Genomic DNA, 21,791 nt, shown 5'->3' with positions numbered 1-21,791 from the left:
ACGCGGATCCGACTTATGTCGGATCCGCTGTTACGAACGGGGCTTTTCTCGCCCCGGAGGACGGGAGCGGCGGGACGCCCAGATGTGCCGCGGTCCGCCGCCCCCGTCCTCTGGGGCGAGAAAAGCTGCTCCCCGTCTCCCTGTTCTGCAGGGAGACGGGGAGCAAAGCCTTGGAGCACGCCCACAGTGGGACAGCCCGGGCGCGCTTGAGCTGTCCCCTGCGGGCGTGCTCCGCGGCTTTGCTCCCCGTCTCCCGACCAGCAGACCAGGGAGATGGGGAGCAAAGCCTCGGAGCACGCCAGCAGTGGGGCAGCTGTGGCGCGCCTGGACTGTCCCGCTGCCCGCATGCTCTGCGGCTTTGCTCCGCGTCTCCCAGGTAAGCAGACCAGGGAGACGGAGAAAAGCCGTGGAGGACTTGGGCGGTCCCGCCACCCCCGTCTCCCTGGTCTGCTGGGGGGGAGCAACTAGTGCCCCCCCCCCAGCAGACCAGGCTTCTCTTGCCTACCCCTGGGGTAGAGCAGCTGGGGGCTGCCGGGTTGGTCCCGCAGCGCTGCTCTGGACCAACCCAGCAGCACCCCAGCTACTCTGCCCCAGGCGTCCTGATTCAGCCGCTGCTGGTCAGTTTCAGCAGTGGCTGAATCAGGACGCCTGGGGCAGAGCGTCCTAGGACGCCTGGGGCAGAGCAGCTGGCATGTAAGATCGCCTCTAGTGGTGCATAAGAGAAAACTGTCCCCCCACTTGTTAGGTCCTGTTATGCAACTCTCACATGAAGAGTTCTGCAGCTGTACCAGTAGCACCATTTTTTTTCTTGGAGGAAAAGTGTAATTTAAAATGTCTTTTAAATGTAATTTTAATTATCAGGAATATTTGTGTTGTGGGTTTTTTAAAAATCCTGAAGTTGGCTCTTTTTTTTTTTTTTTTTTTTTTTTTTTTGCAAGGATATTTTTCTTCCAAGTCCTATGGCATTTTATTTGATTTTATCTTTTCAATTGTTTTTTTCCCCTAAGTTTCTGTTATAATTTCACCCTGATCATTTGAAACCTGATATTTCCAGTAAGGAAAAAAACAAAAAAAAACTATGTGAAGCAGCAGCAGCTTTTATACTTAGCCTAGAATGCACATGAGAGAGAATGAATAGTTGTTTATTTTGACTTTGGATAGATCATATCTGTTCAGAATGTGGAATCAATTTAAAGATGTTACCACTAGCTGAGAAATTTTTAAAAGAATCAGTGCAATTTGATTATCCAGTTATTATCCAGTAAGAGACCCAGTCCCACCCTAGGACCTTAATTGAGAGTATCAAGTCTTATGGGATCACCCTTCAACTAGAGATGTAAAATCCTGGTTAAATAGTTCACTGGCCGTAAGGGAGTGCGACAGGGGAGAGGGGGCAGTGGAGCCAAGTGGTGGGCAGAGCTGTGAGGAGGAAGAGGTGGAGAAGGAAGCAGGGCTTTGGGAGTGTGCACACAGATGAGGCCACAGATGCGGAGCAGGGAACAAGGCTACGGTCTAGAGACCAGTGGCCCCCCCCCTTCTAGAGAGCTTCTAGCACTCCTATGAGAAGCTGCTTCAGCAAAAAACTGACACACTGCCTGTGGTGGCAACCATTTTTCATTTGTGGACCCCTAAAATTTTTCAAATGGAGGGTGCCAGACCCCTTTGGAAATCTTAGAGCAAACGTCTCAAACTACCAAACTGAGGAACACCTGTGGCCCAAGCACTTTCCCAATCTGGCCCTTGAAATATTTGGAAAAGTTACTGAATCAGGCCTCCATGACTGCTAGCACTGGTAGTGGGGTGCAGGGACTCACCCTCGCACACGGTTCCCAGCAGTACCCAGTCCCCCAGCACTCACATAATCCTGGCTGCAGAGGGTGCCGCTTGGTCTAAGAAGCTTCGTTGGCTGCCTCTGCTGTGATCCAACTGTGCAGGCCAGGGAGCTGCCTGAGCTGACATGCTTCTGCAGGCAGAGAGGTGGAACCAGTGGGTTTTGCTTTTGGTTACCCCAGGCAGGGGCGGGGAATATCAGTGAGAGGGCTCAAATGTTAGTGGGTGAGGAGAGGCATCCCAATGCAAGGACATGGGGGTGTCAGGGTGAGGACTCAGTTTCATGTCTTTTGTAAGATCCTGGACACAGGAAGACACTATCATTTTGTATGTACTGTATTGCCAACCCCAAGCATTCAAAACTCATGGATCAGGGCCCCATCCCACCTCTGAAAAAGAGAGTGGCTTCTTGAAATTATAGATAAAAATACACTTTGAGATCTTTTTATTTGGCATCTGGTGTTTGAGTTCTTTGGCAGAACTGAGGGAACGTTTTTTTAGCTTTTCTCCACAAACCATGAGACCTACAGTCTTAAAAAAAAAAAAAGAGAGAGAGAGAGGCTGGGGTTCTCTTCTCATACCAAGCACCAGCAAACAATCTACTAAATCAGAGTGATCACAGTTGATAGCAGTGCATGAGGCATCATGTAGTGAAGTTACCAGATCTGGTTTAATTCTGATAACATGCTGGGGCTTTCCAGAAAAATAAAATCCCCAATTATCAGGAAGCTTGTGATCAAATCAGAAGAGTTGACATCCCTGATATCTAGTCAATTTCACAAACCACCCCCGGGCTACAGGGGGCAGTGGCATGGAACTAATAATAGGAGGAATCCCATCTAGCCCCACTTCACTGCCGGTGGTGGCGACGAGAGACCCTAGGGTTTTATATTGCCCAGGTTTGCCAGGAGGCTTGGAGGAGTGTCCTTATACACCATAGAGTGTCTTATGTTCCCCTAAAAGGCACATGTTTTGGAAAAGTGGATAAGGAGAAGATGGTGCCATGGACCTATCTTCCCTTCTAAACCCACCTGCATAGCAAAGCCAACATTTCAAGGCGAGAGCTTATGAGATGGAGCTGAACTTTTACTTGACTTTAAGGCAGAAGGGATCATCATCTAGTTTAGGCGTTCTCAAACTTTATTGCATCATGACCCCCTTCTGACAACAAAGTTACTGCATGACCCTGGGGTGGGAGATAGAGCCCAAACTCCATTGCCTCTGGTGAAAGGAAGGAGGGCTTGAACCGGTGGAAGAAAACATTGTCCTCACTCTGAGTTTGTAAGCAACAAGTAGCCAGAGGCAGTTTTATTACGAGCTGCAGCAAGGGAAAAACTGGTTCGGACAGGGGGGAAGCCCCCTCCCCGAGGCAGATCTTCGAATACAAGCAATTATGAAGCAGTTTATATACTGTCTTTTAGATATAATAACAATAACAGTTAGTCTCCTTCCCATTACAAACACCAATAGCTAACAGTTATTTAGTTCCACCCAGATGCTCCTTATCTCAAGGTCTCTGCCAGAGTCAGCATTCTATCCTTATCTCCGTCAAGCCCCACTGTCTTGGTTGGGGAAGATGGGGCCAGAGTCCAAGCTCTGCCACTCCAGGTGAAGATGCAGCTCTGGCTTCAGCTTTAGGCCTTGGTCCCAGCAAATCTAACCTCACCCTCCCACTCCTGTAATAGAACTATAACCTGTGGCTAAGTTACTGTCATCCTCAAATCATGATTTAAAGACCAAGTTACAGAGAATCCAACATTTACTCTAGTTTAATCCTGCAAGAGTAATCATAAGTCCCTGAGCTTTCATTTGGTTAGTCCAAACAAGGCAAGCTCTTTAAGTCTCCTTGGCTCATGCTAGTAGCCCTTCTCTGCACATCTTCCAGTTTGAATTTATCTTTCTTAAACAAAAGAAACCAGAACTGTACATGGAATTGCAGATGAGGTCTCACCAGAGCTTTGTATAACGGTGCTAATTCTTACTTGTCTCTACTGGAAACACCTCACCTGATGCATCCTAAAACTGTATTAGCTTTTGTTATGGTGCCATCATGTAATCATCTTGTGATCAGTCAATATGGACAGGTCTGTTTTTCTCCTCAGTCACTTCCAATGAGAAATCCCCAGCCCATTGCAAAAATTCTTGTTAGTTCCTAAGTGCATGACCTTGAAATGTATACTGTTAAATTTCCCTCCATTTCTATTACTCCAGTTTCACAGTCATCCAGATCTTCTTGTATGATATTTCAGTCCTCCTCTGTACTGGCAATACCTCCTAACTTTGTGTTATGTATTAATTTTTTTAGCACACTTCCTCCTTTTGTGCCTAGGTCATTCCAAGACCAATTCCTGAGGAACTCCACTAGCATCCCCACCCCTGTACCCTTATAGTTCATGTGTCAGTAAGACTCACAGTAATCTTCTCTTTAACCAGTTCCTTACCCACTTTTCAATTCTCATATTAATCCCCGTCTTCTATAGTTTAAGTAATAATTTCTCATGTGAAAGAGTATCAGATGCCCTACTGAAATCCAGGGAGATTAAGTCCATTACTTTACTATAACTGAGCGAGATGATTGCATTCCAGATAGCAACAGCTGGGTCAGCTTCTCAGCTTACTCTTATGCATTGACTATGAGATGTGCACGTATTTCAGATCTGGCAGAGTTAACAACAACTTCAACAAAACAAACTGGACTCTTAATATTAATATTAAAACATTGCTATGGATCATGAGTTCATCTGCCTACAGATAAACCACTCTGCTAATTTGGAGTCTTTTTAACTTTCATAGCTAGTGGATGCCCATACTATCCACATCCATTTATACCTGGCAGAAATTTGCCTCCCATCCTGTAGAACGCAGACTGGGCTACAATAATTTTTGCATTTATGATATGTTAAATATGAATTGGGCCAGAGAGAGAGAGTGAAAATGACACTATACCCTGGAGATTAGATCCCTCATCTAAGAAGTGGCAGACCAAAGATCCAGTTTCCCTAATCCAATGACTCCTTAATAGAAAATCATGCTATAGCTTCCATTGGAGACATTGAGGGCATTAGAATATCCCATAGCACAGTAGCTAAGGCACTCACCTTATCAGGCAGAGGGAGGACTTCAGTCAGGGAGTCTCCTGCATCCCATGTGAGTATGTTATCCTCTATGCTACAGATTTTGAGAGAGGCACTCCTCTTGACTGTTTTGTATGGAACTAGATGGCTTCTGTGCACGTCTGCCAGCTTGGGCCTCATAGGTGAGATAGGCAGAGGCGCACCTATCTTTACACAATTGGTGGATAACCTGGGGGTTTGGTCATCTGAGTGCCTAGAGCAAGGTAGCAGTACATATGCCCAGAGATAGACACATAGATGCAGAAGGAACTTTTACTTCAAAAGTTTAGGCAATGTACAGGCTCTATTTAGGGTATAGAGTGTCTTGATAATTTTTAGAAAAATCTTCCTAAAAATAGTCTAAATAATTACATCTAGTAACTTTGCTTACAAACCTTTGCTTATACAGATTGTGTTGCTTAACTCTCAGAGATCATTGTAACAATTTACAAGATGGCCTCCATTGTGGTGAGATGTAACTGATGACCTCAGTTGAGATACTTTTGACATACAATTATATAAATTAGAGAAGAATGAAGACCCTATGCACCTGAGGACAAGGCAAAAAGAACATGTTACCATTGTTTCTGAAAACCATCTCTATACAGGAAAAAATATCTGATAGCAATCCTGAAAAAAAAGCCCCAAGTCCTTAAAATAATTTCTGAAAGCAAAATAGATAATTGGATTTTGAAGAAGAGCCTTTCTCATTGCATTACAAAGATAGCAATATGACAACCAAAGTAGGCAAAGAGAAAATAGATACAGTCCTCTCTACAGCCAACACAAGCAGATACCAATGCATTATTACCTGAAATAAAAGATCTGCAAACTGATATTCATACTATATTAACCGAAGAAGAGATTGCTGCTATATGGGGAAGAGTTGCTTGTTATGGAAAAATGGCTTGGTAAGTACTTAGTTACATATTTTCCAGCCTAAAATAATAAACAAAATGGAACAAAATGAATGAGGTCTGACAAATAAAATGGATAGTGATAACAGAGAAAGGCTAATACCTTGTCTACTCGGGGGCATCCAGTAAAATTAATCTGAATTAACTAAAAGTGTGATTTTTGCAGTGGATTAGTTAAACTACAGTAAACCCTTGTGTAGATGCTATTGTTCAGAATTAAAGTGACCTTAATTCAATTTAAATTAAAATCACTTTGGAAGTGAATTAAAACAAAACAAACTAAGGGCACTTTAATTCTGAATAAGGGTGTTCACTCACAGAGTAGACATAATATAGTATAAAAGTTTCTTTCATGTAACAATTTAGATCCATTTATATGTATGAAGAATGTATGCTTTATTATGCAAAAATAGTTTTTAAATCGGGGGTGGGAAACGTACGGTCTGGGGGCCAGATGAAGACCCCGATTTGCTTAGATCTAGCCCCTGAGGCTCAGGGCCTCCCCCAACATTCAGGAGCCTCTTCTGGCACTCCCTAGGGTTGCCAGGTGTCCGATATTAACCCGGACAGTCCGGTATTTTTGTCTCCTGTCCAGTAAAAAAAATTAAGAAAATACCGGACATCTAAAATGTCTGGTACCTTCTGATTTCTTTCCCAGCCGGGAGGCGAAAATCCTGGGTGCTTTCCTGGTTTCTCGGGGGAGCTGGCTGGCCCAGAGCCAGAAGACAAGATGTCAGACAGCCTCTGGCAGCTTGTTAGGGCCAAAAAGCCTCAAAAACATTTATTAAAGGGGCCATGCTGGTTGGTTGGTTTGTTTGTTTATTTATTTATTTATTGCTGAATAACTCTCAGGGTCCTTTTTTGTCTCTTTCCCCCCACCCCCCCCCCCCTCAACAGCTTTGGTCTCCCTCTTTTTTTCCCCAGTGTTTGGTTTTTTTGGGGGGAAGAGGGGAGTGTTCGGTATTTTTGGTTAAACCATCTGGCAATCCTGGCCCCTCCCCCTGGAACTCCACTGTGAGGCTGGAGCACACAAAATGTACTAGGCTGTGGCCCCCAGGCTCTGATGTGCAAGGGGAATATGGGGAGTGTCTTTTTCCTTCTCAGTTGGGGGCCACATCAATGATTTTTTTTTTATTTTGCTTCTCAAAAAAAGCCCCTGGACTGATTTTTTTTTCTGTGGGTCAGTGCCCCCTGACCTAAAAAAGGTTCTACTCCCCTGTTTTAAATGATGTTACATACATTTACCTAAATCATTCTTGGACTTCAAACTTACCATGTGTTATTTAGAAAAGATAACTGGAATTTACAGTACAATATATGATTCTACATAATGGGTAAGGTCTTTTGTTGTTGTGTGCAAATATCCTTCTCCAGGGGGATTTTCCAAACAGATTTGGATTGCCTTGTCTCAACCACACCTAACATCTAACATAAATATTCTCCTTTTTTAGTGAAAGAGTTCATGTTTTGAATTGATTTTGTTTTGCAGATCCACAAAGACTCACCCTGGCCCAGTTGTACATCTAAGTGATAGCCCAAGAGATGAGGGAAAAGTGAGTACAGTAAATCATGATGTAAAATATTTTAACATTTGATAGCTCTTTCTAACCATAGCAATTTTTCCTTTTCACTCATTCACTTCTTAATTTTCATTGTAAGATACTGAGGTTATACTAAAATATTGCCTTGAAAAACGTTTGGAAAATATTGTAATTTCCTTCCTCCTTTTCTCTCTCTCTGTCATCCCACAGGAAAAAAATGTTATACAGGCAGTCCCCGACTTACGCGGATCCGACTTATGTCAGATCCGCACTTACAAACGGGGCTTTCTCGCCCTGGAGCTCGCAGGCAGCGGTCCCGCCACCTCGACCTCCGGGGCGAGAAAAGCTGCTCTCGGTGCCCCTGGTCTTCTGGGGACTGTCTCCAGCAGACCAGGGGCACCGGGAGCAAAGCCGCAGCCGCGGCGGGTTCCCACGCTTCTGAGGCTTTGCCAGAGCAAAGCCTCAGAGGCGTAGCACCCCGCTGCCGCTGCGGCTTTGCTCCCCATGTCCCTGGTCTGCTGGGGGGGGGGGCGCAGCTAGTGTGCTCCCCCCCCCCCCCAGCAGACCAGGCTTTTGTTGTGGACCCTGGGGCAGAGCAGCTGAGGCGCTGCCGGTTGGTCCTGCAGCGCCGCTCTGGGCACTACTGGACCAACCCGGCAGCACCCCAGCTGCTCTGCCCCAGGTCCTGATTCAGCCGCTGCTGGTCAGTTTCAGCAGCGGCTGAATCAGGACGCCTGGGGCAGAGCAGCTGGGGTGCTGCTGGGTTGGTCCAGTAGCGCCGAGGAGCGGCGCTACTGGTACAACCCAGCAGCCACCCCATCTGCTCTGCCTCAGGCGTCCCCAAGTCAGCCGCTGCTGAAACTGACCAGCACTGACTACAGGAAGCCCGAGGCAGAGTTGCTCTGCCCTGGACTTCCTGGAATCAGCCGCTGATCAGTTTCAGCAGCAGCTGACTTGGGGACGCCTGGGGTTCTTAAGTTGAATCTGTATGTAAGTCAGAACTGGCGGTCAGTTTCAGCAGCGGCTGAATCTGGACGCCAGTTCCGACTTACATACAGATTCAACTTAAGAACAAACCTACAGTCCCTATCTTGTACGTAACCCGGGGACTGCCTGTAAAGTGACATCATCATGTCACTCTGTGTCCTGTCTGGCTCCGCCCTCCGCCCTTTCCCCAGTGCTTGGGAACAAGGGCTACTGCACTGCGGCCTCGTCCTTCCTCCCCACCGAGGCTGGGGGGAGAGCACGGAGCCTGGAGAGACCATGGCCTGCTCCCCTGCCACCCCGGCATACGGGGGAGAGCATGGGGCCTGGTGAAGCCTTAGTCCTGCTTGCCCCCAGTGTCCCAGGAGAGAGAGCTGGGGATAGCGAGGCCTCAGGCTGCCCCCCCCCCTCCACCTCCCTCCAGCAGCTAGAGGAAAAGAGCCAGGGCTGGCACAGTTTTGGCCCTCCTCACTGTTGGGGGTGTGGGAGAGCCGGGGCTGGAGTGGCTGGGGGGGGGAGGGAGAAAGGATGGAGTTGGGGCTGGCACGTCCTCAGCCCCGCCCAGCAGCTGGAGGCAGTGGGGTAGAGCTGGAGTTAGTTCAGCCTCAGCCCTGCCTGACAATTAGGGGTGGGGGGAGCTGGGACTGGCGAGGCCGGGGGAAGTGGGTAGAGAGAGGATAGAGACAGTGCTGGCACGGCCTCAGTCCTCCTGGGCTGTTGGCGGATGGGGGAGATCTGGGCTACTGGGCTTGGTGGGAGGGGCAGGCCAGGGTTGCCATGCCTCAGCCTAGTACTCCCCAGCGGCCAGAGGGAGTGCCAGGGCTGCCTACCCCCAGAGAGAGGAGGGTTGCTGAGCGTAGTGAGCTGGGGGTTCAGCCCCCAGTGTATTGAGAAGAATGTTATGGTATAAACAATATGCCGTATTTTGAAGTTCTCATTCAAGCAAAGCTACTCTTGACTCAAAGGTAGTTTTTTCCTCAGTAAAAAGGAGTATAAACTGTTTAAGGACTTTAGAACTTGGCCAATTATGTATTACATGGGCACATTTATTAATTCTTTTCCATGACGAGAACATTTGTTGCAATATTTCATAATTGGAGCTTGCTGCTATTTGTGAACAGAGACGAAGACAGCAAAGAGCTATCAACCATGGAAGACAAGTATGCCACAAGCTCAGCTCCTGACTCTAATTCCTCAGACAGGCAGGCAGGTAGTTTTAAAGATCATGCTACTGTGGTCAATTTTTCCCTCTCTACCACTACCTTTCTGCAGCTCTGATGTCTTGGCATCATGCTCTAGGGCCCTCCTTCATCCCATTAGAAGCTTTTGGTTCTAAATTTGTCCTAACTGGCTCCTTTTGCTCCATTCATTCTCCTGGCCTTCATGCTTAGGTGCAGGGGTTTACACTCCATTAAAAAAAAATTCCAAAAGAAAAATTTCCCCAGTCTGGACCTTTGAATCTTTGTTTTCTTCCTCTTAGCTGGATAATACTTAAGATCAAAGACACAGGGAGGGATAAACATACTTTAATATAAACTTCCCTTTTTTGCCCCTAAAATTTGTCCCATGGAGTGAATTTTCTAAACCAGAATCCATTAAATCTGGCTAGGACACTCATCTTTTTTTTAAAGAAGAATTTGAGGCCACTAGTCTGTTAAAATAGCTTGTTGTCGACCTCCAGGCTTAGTCAGCCAAACCATTGAGAAATTTCCTCCCCAGAGACCTCCAGAAGAAGTTGGTGATTCCTTCTGATGAGATAGTAAGACATTAACCTCAATAAGTAGAAGTTTCTGAGCAATCAGGATAAGGCTTAATAGATATGTCCTAAAATGTTATTAAAACTAAGATATTTTTTTTAATTGTTCCTGAACTTAGGCTTCTACCAGCAAGTCTGTGTTCAACTACTTCAGTAAATGGCATTATTTTGTAAGTGTTGAGTACCCAAACCTGCTGTGCTGGAACAACATAAAATAATAGCATTGGACCAGGATATAGTTGATTGTGGGTTTTGGGTTTTCTGGAACTCTGAGAAAAGCAGTTTAAAGCAGAAGTCTGCTAATATAAGGATGGAGTAATGCAGATCCACTGGAGGAGTGAGCTCTCACCAGGATTATACCTCAGATCCCAACCAAAACTTTGAAAGATTCTCCAGACTCAGACTATAGCTTCCTGGGCCAGAGAACAGAGAGGGATACGTCTCTGTTTTCTCCCAATCTGGCTAACCATATCAGGGACAGATGGGCACAGGAGTTACTCTGTTGAAGTCACTCCATAGTTACAGTTCATCCAAATCAAATATAAGAAAGTTTGATCTTACAGTTAAGGTCCCTTGACTATAAATCAGGAGGTCCGAGTTCAATCCTGCAGTCTCACAGGCTTTCTATATGACCCTTGGGCACAACATTTAACCTTTCTGTGTCTTAGTTCCCCATTTGTAAAATGGGAATGATCATACTTCCTTTTCTCTTGCCCTTCATACTTTCTTTTCTCCTGCCCTTTGTCTTGTCTATTTAGATTAAAAGCTCTTCACATCAGGAATTTTTTATTTTTTAGTATGTGTATATATAACACCTAACACAGTGGTGCCCTAATATTATCTAGGGCTTGAAAAAGCTAGTATTATAATACAATAATAATAACTGTTAAAATAATAAAATAACAGGAAACTCCATCAGCCCCTCATAAGAACATCAAATTGATCATGTTGTCCAGCAGATAGGAATCAGAAACTTTCATGGAGATTCATATGAGTGTGTACTCGTGGCACAATAATAACTAAGGAGTTTGATCTGCACAAACCATTCAAATCATTAAGCAAGAGCACCAGGAAATTCTGGAATCCACATTAGCATCTCTTTCCACCTGGCACTGCCTTAAACTGATAGAACTTGTGAATGTTTTTATTTTCCACATCCCTTTTTATTGCTGCCTCCATTGTTTTGGGTGTTAATTTAATTTGTGTTACCAAAATGAATAGTACTAGGACAAAATTGTTCCAATTGATCTCTAACCTGCTTTCTAAATGTTTATGGAAATCCTGGTGCTCACTGAATCTCCTTTCTCATATTTGGACATCTTGAGTTTGAGTCCAGGAAGCTGCCAAGATGGTCATTATGAAGTTCCAAAACCATGAGTCTGATCAATTTGAGTGAGAAGAGACTGCACCCCATCCAGTGGTCAAGCCAAGAAGAAACTCAGAGCATAATAAATCTGCTTAAGTTGAGAACAATCAGATTAGCCCTGGTGAAATATCAACCTTTATTTCCAGGCCATTAATACTAGTCACATCAAATATAATAGTTTACCTGAACAGATGTTCAAAGTTCAAAGAAGTGGTTTTCCCCCAATGGGCTTGGTATGATATTCTTCCTGTTATGGAAATGCACATATGAGGGTTCTCTGATGCTAGCATGGACAAAGCATACATCATCAATATACCAGGAGGAATACAGTTTCTCTAAGGAGATCTTTTAACCTTGTAGTGGACAGAACTATCAGCTGGAACATGACATCCCTAAACTAGACAGAACTCAAAAAGGCAAAATTGCTTCAGCTAAAGGAATTCAAAGGTGAAATAGGGCCACCTACTCAATGTCTTCCTTCCTCTTCACTATCTTGAGGAAATCTGTGCAAAACATTGGTGAGAAGAAACATCAGTAATCCTATGTTACAAACAGGACTTAACAGTCTGACCTAGTGGTCAGGACACAGGTTGGGTCAGATACCAAGAGATTAGAGTCTGAGATATGCCAGAGAGCAAACTGTGAGTACGATGTCAGGAGGTAGGCAGTCTCAGATGACTAGGAGACCAGTCAGGCAATACAAAGGAAGAAGTGCTAAATGGGAGAAACGCTGTTGAATGGACAACTTCCTATTCTGAAGCTTTTTTTAAATAGAAGCAGGGACCAGTCAGGATGCCAGAGTTCTGGAGTCCTTTGTTGGGCTTGAGCTTCTGGTTCTGGATCACATCATGGCAGGTATGAATTACCTGGTTCTAAGAGCTCTGTGATACAAAGCTTGATTTGGGAAGAAATTAAAGTCCAGGAACTCCCTGGTAGCATTCTACTTCAGTTCTTCTTTCAGTGCTTGCTCATGTCCATTCTGGATTGGGTGTGCTCTCACTGCTTGCACTGTTGCCAGACATTTTTTCCTCAGAACTATAGCCTGAGGATTTCTCACATTGTCCTTAGACTCTAGGAGGAAGTGAAGATAATATCCCATTAACTGAATCTGAGGAAAAAATAAATATGTCCTTATCCTCAGAAAAAAGTTGAGCATTAAAATCTCTGAAAAGAGCAAATATTTCCCTAAACTGGTAATAAAAGATTCAAGTTCTGCATATAAAGACTCATAGAAAGGGAAACCCTAAGAGGGCAATTTGAACATTCATGGTAATAAAGTAGATTTATCTGGGAAAATAATGCTATTAGCCTACAAATAGGATCATGAGGTATTAATGTTGAAAATATGACAATTATAACAAGTAAGAGGAGAATCGTTCTCTTTGTATGTCCAAAACCCCTTTTTAAAAAGGATTGAAAGGTCTATATATATAAGGACACATCCTTTTAAAGTCAGGTTTCTTGGAGGAAAACTAAATCAAACAGATATAATATTCCTAAAATCCAAATCCTAGAATTTATTTTTAAGGCTAGCAGTATTGCATAAAATACTATCAGGCCCATCTAGTCAATCCCACTTCCCTTTCTAGGGCCTCAGTGAAAAAATTGCCGTGAAAAACTGCACCATTAGCTATGGGCAAGTCTGTACTGCGGGTTGTTTTTGGGATATCGGAGGTATCCCAGAAAAATTCCGCTGTGTTGGGGGGAAACATTTGCTCTTCCACTTTTTTGGTGGAAGAGCAAACGCACTCTTTTGGGGAGCTCTGTATACCTTGTTCTACGAGGAATAAGGGCTCCTCCGAAAGAGGAGGCTTTTTTGCCATTTGGCCCCGCTCTTCTGGAAAAGCGTTTGGAAAAAACTACAGTGTAGACCTAGCCTATGTGATTACATCTAATTCTTCACAGATTGTGATCTTCAACCACCTGGATGGCTCATAGATCCTGAGATCAGCCTGTTTGATAAGAAAATAGGATATAACCCAATTGGTTTTGCATGGGTGACCTAATCATTTCTTTTGTTATTAAAAGGAACAAATTATTTCTAGACTGCATCCTTTTGATCTTTTCTATCCGATGTCATCACTTGCTAAAAGCAGCTCTCAAAATTGTGACTTTCTTAACTGCCCACAAATCTTTAAACTCTACCTATTCTCTTGCTCGAGGACCAAAATTAGAGACTTTTGTTACCTTTAAAATTTGGCTTCTGGGTGGCAAATACAACACTGTTTGTTCCAGTAACACATACGGATGATATTGGAAACAGACCTGTGAGTGACTCAGCTTTTTCCCTAGATGCATTTTTAAAAACCAGAGCCAGAAACCAAAAGTGCATAGACTTTCTTTGTCTTAAATCAGAGGTACTTGAAATTAGACCAGGTTGAAAGGATGAAGCAATGTTTGGAAACTCATGTGGCTGTTTTACTAACTTCAGAGGTTCATAAGGAATAAAATTGCCATCTCATTTGGAGATGTACTAGGCTCACTATTGATGGACATAGGTCTATCACATCATCTAGGTTTTTCCTGGACAGAGTTGGTGTCAAATATCCTGTTTCTGTTAGCAGATATTAATGAGAGCATGTTGAGGAAATACTTCTTAGAATTGTTGGATTCTTGTCCAACCTGCCATAATCACCACATCCTCAACATAAGTTAGAAATCAAATAAAGATTCTTTTATTTCTGAAATATCTGTAAACAGCATATCTCTTAACTTCCCTATAGACAGACAGTGCTCACAGTCGAGAAAAGGCTCTGTTGAGCTCCTTGTGAAGAACTGGTATTTTCTCCATGTAGAGACCTTGGGAATGAACATTGGTAAAGAATATATGTGACAGGAAGATCTAAGTTTCTATTAGACTAGACTCTTTATAATGGGAGGGTTATCCAGTCTGTGACTCTCAGGAGGCGTTATCTGCTAAAAATTACGAATTGGATAATCAGCCAAAGAACTCAAGGTATAGGCAGGACAAGTACTTGATGATAAATTAACACTGATAAATCAGAGGTTTGTCAAGTAAAGTGACCTCTTTAACCTCCTTAAATTCCTTTCTTGAAAATATTAAAATGGAAGTTGGTCTACACTATAGGATAGTGTCAAGATTTTAATAAGAGGTAATATCTGGGCCCCTGCAGGACTCCCTCTCACCATGGATACAAGAGATTATGAAGTCTGTAATTTTGGTTTGGCCAAAGATGGGAATGGATGAGTCCAATAGAGGCCTTATGACTAGGCCTTTTAGCTTGTTGCATTCTAACCATCTTAGCTAAAACTGGACCTGCTTGGACCCTTTTAGTCACGTCCTATAGTTAGATCCACTCAAGCACATGTACACTACCCTCTCTGTGCTACTGAAACTGCTTCCTGAATTCTTCTTCTTTCTGTGTCTGCCTGGACTCTTCACCACTCTACTGGCATTAAATTGTCTTCTCCCTCCACATGAGAGCAGAGCAGAACAGCCAAGAGCCCACCTATCCTGAATGAACCAAAATTTCCCAAACCAAAAGAGTTAGAGAGAAAGATATCAGAACATCCTAACACATCATTAACAAGGAAGAATATCTCTTCAGTGCGTGGAGACAAGGCCTCATACGTACACGCCGTTCAAGTACAACCAATGTCATGGTTACATCTGCTTCCTGGCTAATAGCAGGAGTTCCAATCCCATGCAACTTTTCTTACTGACCTTGCTTTGGTAACTCTGAGGGCACTGGCCTGACCAGCTAAGTCTCCATTAACAGCTAATGTTCAGCTGGAATGACCACCACTCTGGCCTCCAGATCAATCATCTAGCATGTCTAAGTGGCCATTCCAGCAGGACCTCTCAGGGGCTTTTCTGTCCACTTTCCACTACTGGATCCTTGACTGCTGATGCTGTAACCACTGCTCTCATCCTACCAATTGCCCTGTGTACTAGGGATGTTAAATATTGGTTAATTGAATAGTCAGTTGACCTCATGAATTCTTATCGGTTAGTTGACTATTCTGTAGCCACCGGTAGCTGCTGTCATAGGGGAAGGAGGAGGGAGGAGAGGTCTAAGCTCCTGGACCCAGCATGAGCTGGAACTGGGCCAGGCTGCCTGCCCGCCTGGCTTTTAATACACTTTAAATGCAGAGCTGCAGTGGGGGCATTGGGAGGGTATCCAGGACCCAGTGCAAGCTGGGATTGAGCTGAACTGCTAGCCAGCCTGTTAAAAAAATGTACTGGCAAGTGGTGGGGATGAGGGGGAAATGTGTGTAGTCTGTAGCATTAACCTATAAGCTTTTGCTTATCGGTTAATCAACTATACTATTATATCTCTACTCTGTACCAGCCTTATCTTGCTATGTCAATCCCTACTTGCTTTGTATTGCCACTCTTACACCAAACCTTCTGTACTACTCATGCTGCTGCCTTCTCCCAACAAATGCAACATTCTGGTCATACAGACTCCACTACACGCCCTCATTTTCTGTGGAATCTGCTGCTATGGACCAAATCACCTATGATCCTCTGGTACTAGAGTTGCCTGACAGTGCTGCCACTTCCAGAGAGAGACAGTGTGTCCCCTATCCAGTTTACCTGCTTTTTTAATAGGAGAGTCCTGCTGTAGAGTCCTGTCTGCATCTGATTAGAGCAAATGTAACCGATATTCTAGAATTCCACTAGTAGAGCTTGCATTTTGGCCTCTTTTCCTAAAGTTGTAGGTATCAACCCTAATATTAATGTCACATGAGCTTATATTGTACATCTTCATATAGTGAGTTTTTTCATGGCTATAAAAAGTGTTGGACTTAATAGGATTGAGAAAATTCCCACCTAGAATATTAATGCAATATAGTGCTCCTGGCATGAATGGGTGAAATACCTGATGCTATTTTTCAATGTTGCTATATTTTTCAGTACAAAGAGAACTGCATTTTATCAAATATTTAAAAAGCATCATTCCAAACTTGCAACATGATTTCACAGACTTTAGGATATTGTTCTATCCTCCTTCTGCCCAAATACATAATGCAGAATATCTGACTTCCTAATCATTTCCTATAATATATGTTGTCATTAAAAGAATGCAGATGTAGTCACTATCATCAGATGGATAAACAGTGCATAATGTAGGTTTACAAGTCCAGAAGACTGATTATATTCCAGAATCTGCAATCCCACTCTTCCATGTACATGGCAGATTTTGAGCCAAAAAAGATTGAGCTGTACCAGAAGGAAACTGCAGAGTACATAAGTAGGGCAGTCTTCACGTTTTCTCCAAAAACTGAAATCTTAATATCATAGACTTGACAAATATATCATCTAAGTGAATGAAGGCAGATGCTTTAATAGAGCAATAATTTAATCCTCTCTTCAGCAGGAATCAGAAAACAGATCATTTAAATTCTTTTTCTCCTATTCCATTATCTATCTTCTCTGCCTTCATTCTTTAGGAAGTGCATCACTGCTGGTTATTTCTTAGCTGTAGAGGATTACCAGACATTCTAGTTTGGGGGAGAGGAAAAAAATGGCTTACCTGCTAATTGATTTTCTACTATATTTGTCTGTCTCATTCTTGTTGTGAAATGCATTTAGAGAAAGAGAATACAGAAATAAAAGGAATATCAATAAATCAGACTTTAATTTGATGACACTTTGCTTTGGCCATTGTTGTTTTCAGTAACTCAGTTATACTATGGAAAGTTTTGTCTGTAGCCATAGGAAATGGGGAACCTGTTTCTGTGATTGACAACTGTGGGCTGCCTTCATATTTTCTCAGTGGTAATAATGCAGCACAGTAGTTGAAGCGAGCTAGATATAGTATAGGAAAAAATTAGCAGGTAAATTATTTTTTTCACACTAGAAACTAAAGTATCTGCTGTCTAATATACTAAATATTTGAAAGAAGATAAGTACATCTAAAGTAAAATAAGCACAATTTAGATATAACAAAATTTTCTGTGATGGTTATAATCCAAGTTATATGAGAATTATCTATCCTTTATTATTCTTTGAGATTTGTTGTGCATGGCCATTCCACTTCAGGTCTGCAGTGCATCAGAGCCAGAGATTTTTTTTCCAGCTTTGTCTACACAGCAGCGTTATTTCGGAATAACTAACATTATTCTGAAATAGCATAGTCCATATCTACACACAAGCAGTTATTTCAACATAAATGTCAAAATAATGTTGAGCTGGAGGACTGTTTACTCCGACTCCTGTAACCCTCATTGTACGAGGAGTAAGGGAAGTTGGGGGAAGAGTGCTCTTTCTCGAAATAACTGCTGTGTAGCCAGCACTAAAAGTTGAAAAAAGTTCTTTTGACTTAAGCTATGCAATTAACATATCTCAAGCTGCGTAGTTTATTTCAAGTTTAGCCCTGCTCGGTAGACATGCCCTTCCTGTAGTAATGCCCATCAGTGTGTTCATGTGCCCTCTGCAAATTTGTGCTGCTAACTGAAGGCATAAAGGATGAAGCTCCCTCAATCCCTCTCAGTTCTTATTCATTACTTGTGATCAGTAGTCAACATGTATATGCTTGTTGCACTCCTTTCCATTCCTCTTAAAGAGAATTTTTTCCTAAAAGTTACGGTGTATAGTTAAGTTAGTTTAACATAACTATGGTTAGTGGTACTAGTTTTTAACCATTTTTTTCTAGGTTTTTGGGTTTTGTTGCTTTTCAAGCTTGGTACTGAGACATGTCTGTCTCTAGGATGTAAACTCTATTCTGGCCTGTAAGTCTATTCTAGTCAACAATCCTCACTCATGTTATTTAAAGTGTTTGTGAGAGAGACTCTTTAGGCATAGGTGCCCTATCTGCAGAGAATTTAAGGCCAGAACTAAGTGTAGGAACATAGGGCTCCAGATGGAAGCTGCTCTACACCCCACTGGGAACGCAGCCACTCATTATGCTGGGTTTAGACTCTACTCTTTTGAGGAGTGCATTGCCAAACTTGGCCATATCCCCTCATCACAGGGAGCCAGAGAGAAGCCAACATTTTCTTTTTTCCACTACCATAGAAATGTCAGAAAAAAATCAGGTGCCTTGTGCTCTTCTAGTCAGAAGAAGTCCCTATCATTCATGACAGCAAGGCCTCCAATGGAGTCTCTTGAAATGAAGGTGGGCACTAAGGCTAGAACACAACATTGGCTAGGCAATCTTGGGTATAGATTGAATACATTCTGCATCTTGGAACATACAGTCATTAACTCTGTACAATCTTCAGTACTGTCAAGATCAACTCCATTGCTGGGACCTTCTTGCAACATCTACTTCATCTTCGGTGTACACTTCAGTGCATCCCACCTTCTCAGTATGGAAGATGTTTAAGGCATGTGTAGTGATTAGGGATCTCCTTTCCCTATCAATACCAGACACACTGTTGCTACAAGATATTGAGGTTCCTGCCTTCCAATGATGCAAGCTTCAGTACCTTGGCACCAGCACATTCAGCACCATCAGTTTTGAATAACAACAGTAGCCAAAAACTCTGTTTCAGCTAGGTAGATGATTTGTACCATCATCAGGAAAGCAACCAATGATTCCCCCATACCGCCTATTTCTCAATGATTCAGGTGATAGCTTTCTGCTATACCACCCAGTACTATCCCGTCTTGGCCTTCAGACTGTACTTCTTGTTGGACTTGGAAGTGAGGTCTTACACATTGAGATCCCATTACAAAAGATCTGACATTTCCCTTCATTCATCCTTGTGCAGACTGAGCTCACAGAACTGGCAGTCTCTCAGGAGCTGGTCCAATGACAAATATGCTTTGTGTTTTAGCTGTGGTTCCATATTCACCAATTTTTTTTTTTTTTGATTCCTTAGTGCAGTGTTTCTCAAACTGTGCTCCGCAAGACATCTCCAGGGGCTCCCCGAGGTTGACAGACTGGAAACATCGATAGGTACAACACATACAATCAGTGGACTGTTGGGGCTCCACATAAGTACAACACATACAATCAGTGACTGCTGGGGCGCCGCATAAATTTTTATGCATGTAAAGGGCTCCGGAGCCCAAGAAGTTTGAGAACCACTGCCTTAGTCTGTCCCTCCAGACCTTCAGTATTAATCTTCTAGATCCCATACCACTAGGTATCCATCAAGGCACCATTTTCTACCTGGTACTGATCCCAGTACCAAGAAAGTGAGGGAACTTACAACTCTAATACATGGCCCATCTGGCAGGGAAGTTCTGTATGTATCAAAATAGGTTGATACTATGCTGTCACCACTTCTTCATATTCTCCTGTTTCTGAATCATGCTCCCTGGTTCTTGAGGATAACAAGACATAACTGGAGCTTATGAGGTCCCAAGCTCCCCAAGTATACATGTGGAAATAGTTTAATTCAATCCACATAAATAGTGGATGTTTTACTTACTGCAGGACCTCCTGAAAGATTTTATCCCATTAATGAAGTCATCTTAGAATCCTTTGGCAAACTCCTTCCTCTTGCCACCCACTCCCAAAAGAATGGAAGAAGATACCAAGTTTCCTCCCAGAGTCAGAAGTATTTTTATTCACATTCAGCTGTCGGAATGTTGGTATTGATGACTGTAAATGATAAGGGAATACAAGGCCAGTCTAAGGCTACTTCCAAAAATAAAGAAGCAAACACACTGGATTTATTTGAGGAAAGGTTTATTCATGCTGAGATTTGCATTTCAGAACTGCATGCTGTCCAACTGTTTTCATTTATTAAACTTTTTCTGATTGGGACACAATGTAAAAATTTATGGACAAGTTACTACATAATGCCAAGAAGGAGTAGCAGGCACTTGTGAATGATGGTGGCAGGTAGCAGAATCAACCCTGTAAGCTGCATTGAATGGGTCAGATTCAGCAGTACAAGTGATGGCAATGATGACCATTCAGTGCTAAGAAGAAAATTTGTACTGCAGGAGGTTAACTGGTGATTATTAATGATCATCCATAGCCAATAGAGCTAGAACTTTAACAGGGTTCAAAAAAGAGCTAGATAGATTCATGAAGGTTAGGTCCATCAATGGTTATTAGCCACGATGGGTAAGGAATGGTGTCCCTAGCCTCTGTTTCTCTGGAAGTGGGAGATAGGGGAGGGACCATGTGAGGATTACCTGTTTGTGATCCCTCCCTCCAGAGCATCGGTATTGGCCACTGTTGGCAGACAGGATAGTGAGCTAGATGGATCTTTGGTCTGACCCAGTATGGCCAATATTATGTTCTTAATAATAGAAGAATTTATGCACTGAACTTTAGTTGTCTGCTTGCTGAATGGACTTTTGTTATGGTGACCAGTGCATTGAGTGCTATTGTATTGGGTGTGGATTTCATCTAAGGAAATCACAAAAATATTTGTGTGTACGTAGAACACTCTTGTCCCAGGACAATATTCAGACACTCCTGCTGGAAGTGGGTTGGAGGAGGTGTGGACACTAGAGGGCAATTTTGGGGGCCTTAGGCATCTTTATCATACCTATAGGATCACAGATGCTAGTGGCATGGGGTAACGTTGTGGTGAAGCCAGATCATAGTGCAGTTATTTCCAAAAGGATAAAAGATGGCTGCAGTTTACTTATAGGTGAAAGCACATTGAAGACTTGAGGAAATACATTGACCACAGGAAATAATTCACAGACTGTACAAGATAGTTACCCACTTCTCCACACAACAGATACCCTAGATAAAATGTCAGGAGCAAACTAATATACTAGTTTTGATTTGGTATTTGGATATCATCAAATTAAATTGGCACCTGAGAATGATTTTAATTTGCAAAATGCCTCTCAGACTTACGGCATTGGGTTAAATGATCTAACCCAAGTTTTGAGAATTGAAGACATCCGCAAATATTAAATAACTTGTTTCCACAAAACTTGGAAGGAACATCAGGTACGAGTGAAAATGGGAATGGTACACTGAGGTTTTCAGGCTCTTTATTTGCAAGAGTCGGCACAGCTCTCCCATCAGTTTGGATGTAACGTTTGTGCCCTGATCCGTCAGGACCTCCTTGGGTACCCCCACCCTGGCAAAAATCTTTATCAACTCTGCTGCCAGGTTCGGTGTGGTGGTGGTTCGTAACGGTACTGCCTCGGGGTACCTTGTGGCATAATCGATTACCACTAATATATATTGGTGCCCCGCCTTCGTTCTTTCTAGGGGGCCCACCAAGTCCATGGCAATCCTTTCAAAAGGGACTTCTATTACTGGAAGAAGGATTAGAGCGGCTTTTGGCACCCCTTTTGGTCCTGCCCGTTGACACTCGGGGCACGAGCTGCAGAAGTCCTTCACCTCTCTATATATTCCTGGCCAATAGAACCTCTGCAACACTCGCTGC

General features: G+C 43.2%; 1 protein-coding gene across 7 annotated transcripts in view; it reads left to right on the top strand.

Annotated features, from left to right (window-relative positions):
- STXBP5L (syntaxin binding protein 5L) overlaps positions 1–21,791 on the top strand; it is a 451,312-nt gene that overhangs the window by 274,128 nt on the left and 155,393 nt on the right. For all 7 annotated transcript variants that reach the window (XM_075905178.2, XM_075905171.2, XM_089772234.1 and 4 more), the window contains one exon: positions 7,350–7,413. In XM_075905178.2, coding sequence (XP_075761293.1) covers positions 7,350–7,413 — 64 coding nt within the window. The remainder of the gene's footprint in view (positions 1–7,349; positions 7,414–21,791) is intronic.

This window comes from Pelodiscus sinensis, chromosome 1, assembly GCF_052426305.1.
Source record: "Pelodiscus sinensis isolate ZL-2025 chromosome 1, ASM5242630v1, whole genome shotgun sequence".
Lineage (NCBI taxonomy): Eukaryota > Metazoa > Chordata > Testudines > Trionychidae > Pelodiscus > Pelodiscus sinensis.
This window is presented reverse-complemented; position numbering and strand designations above follow the sequence as displayed.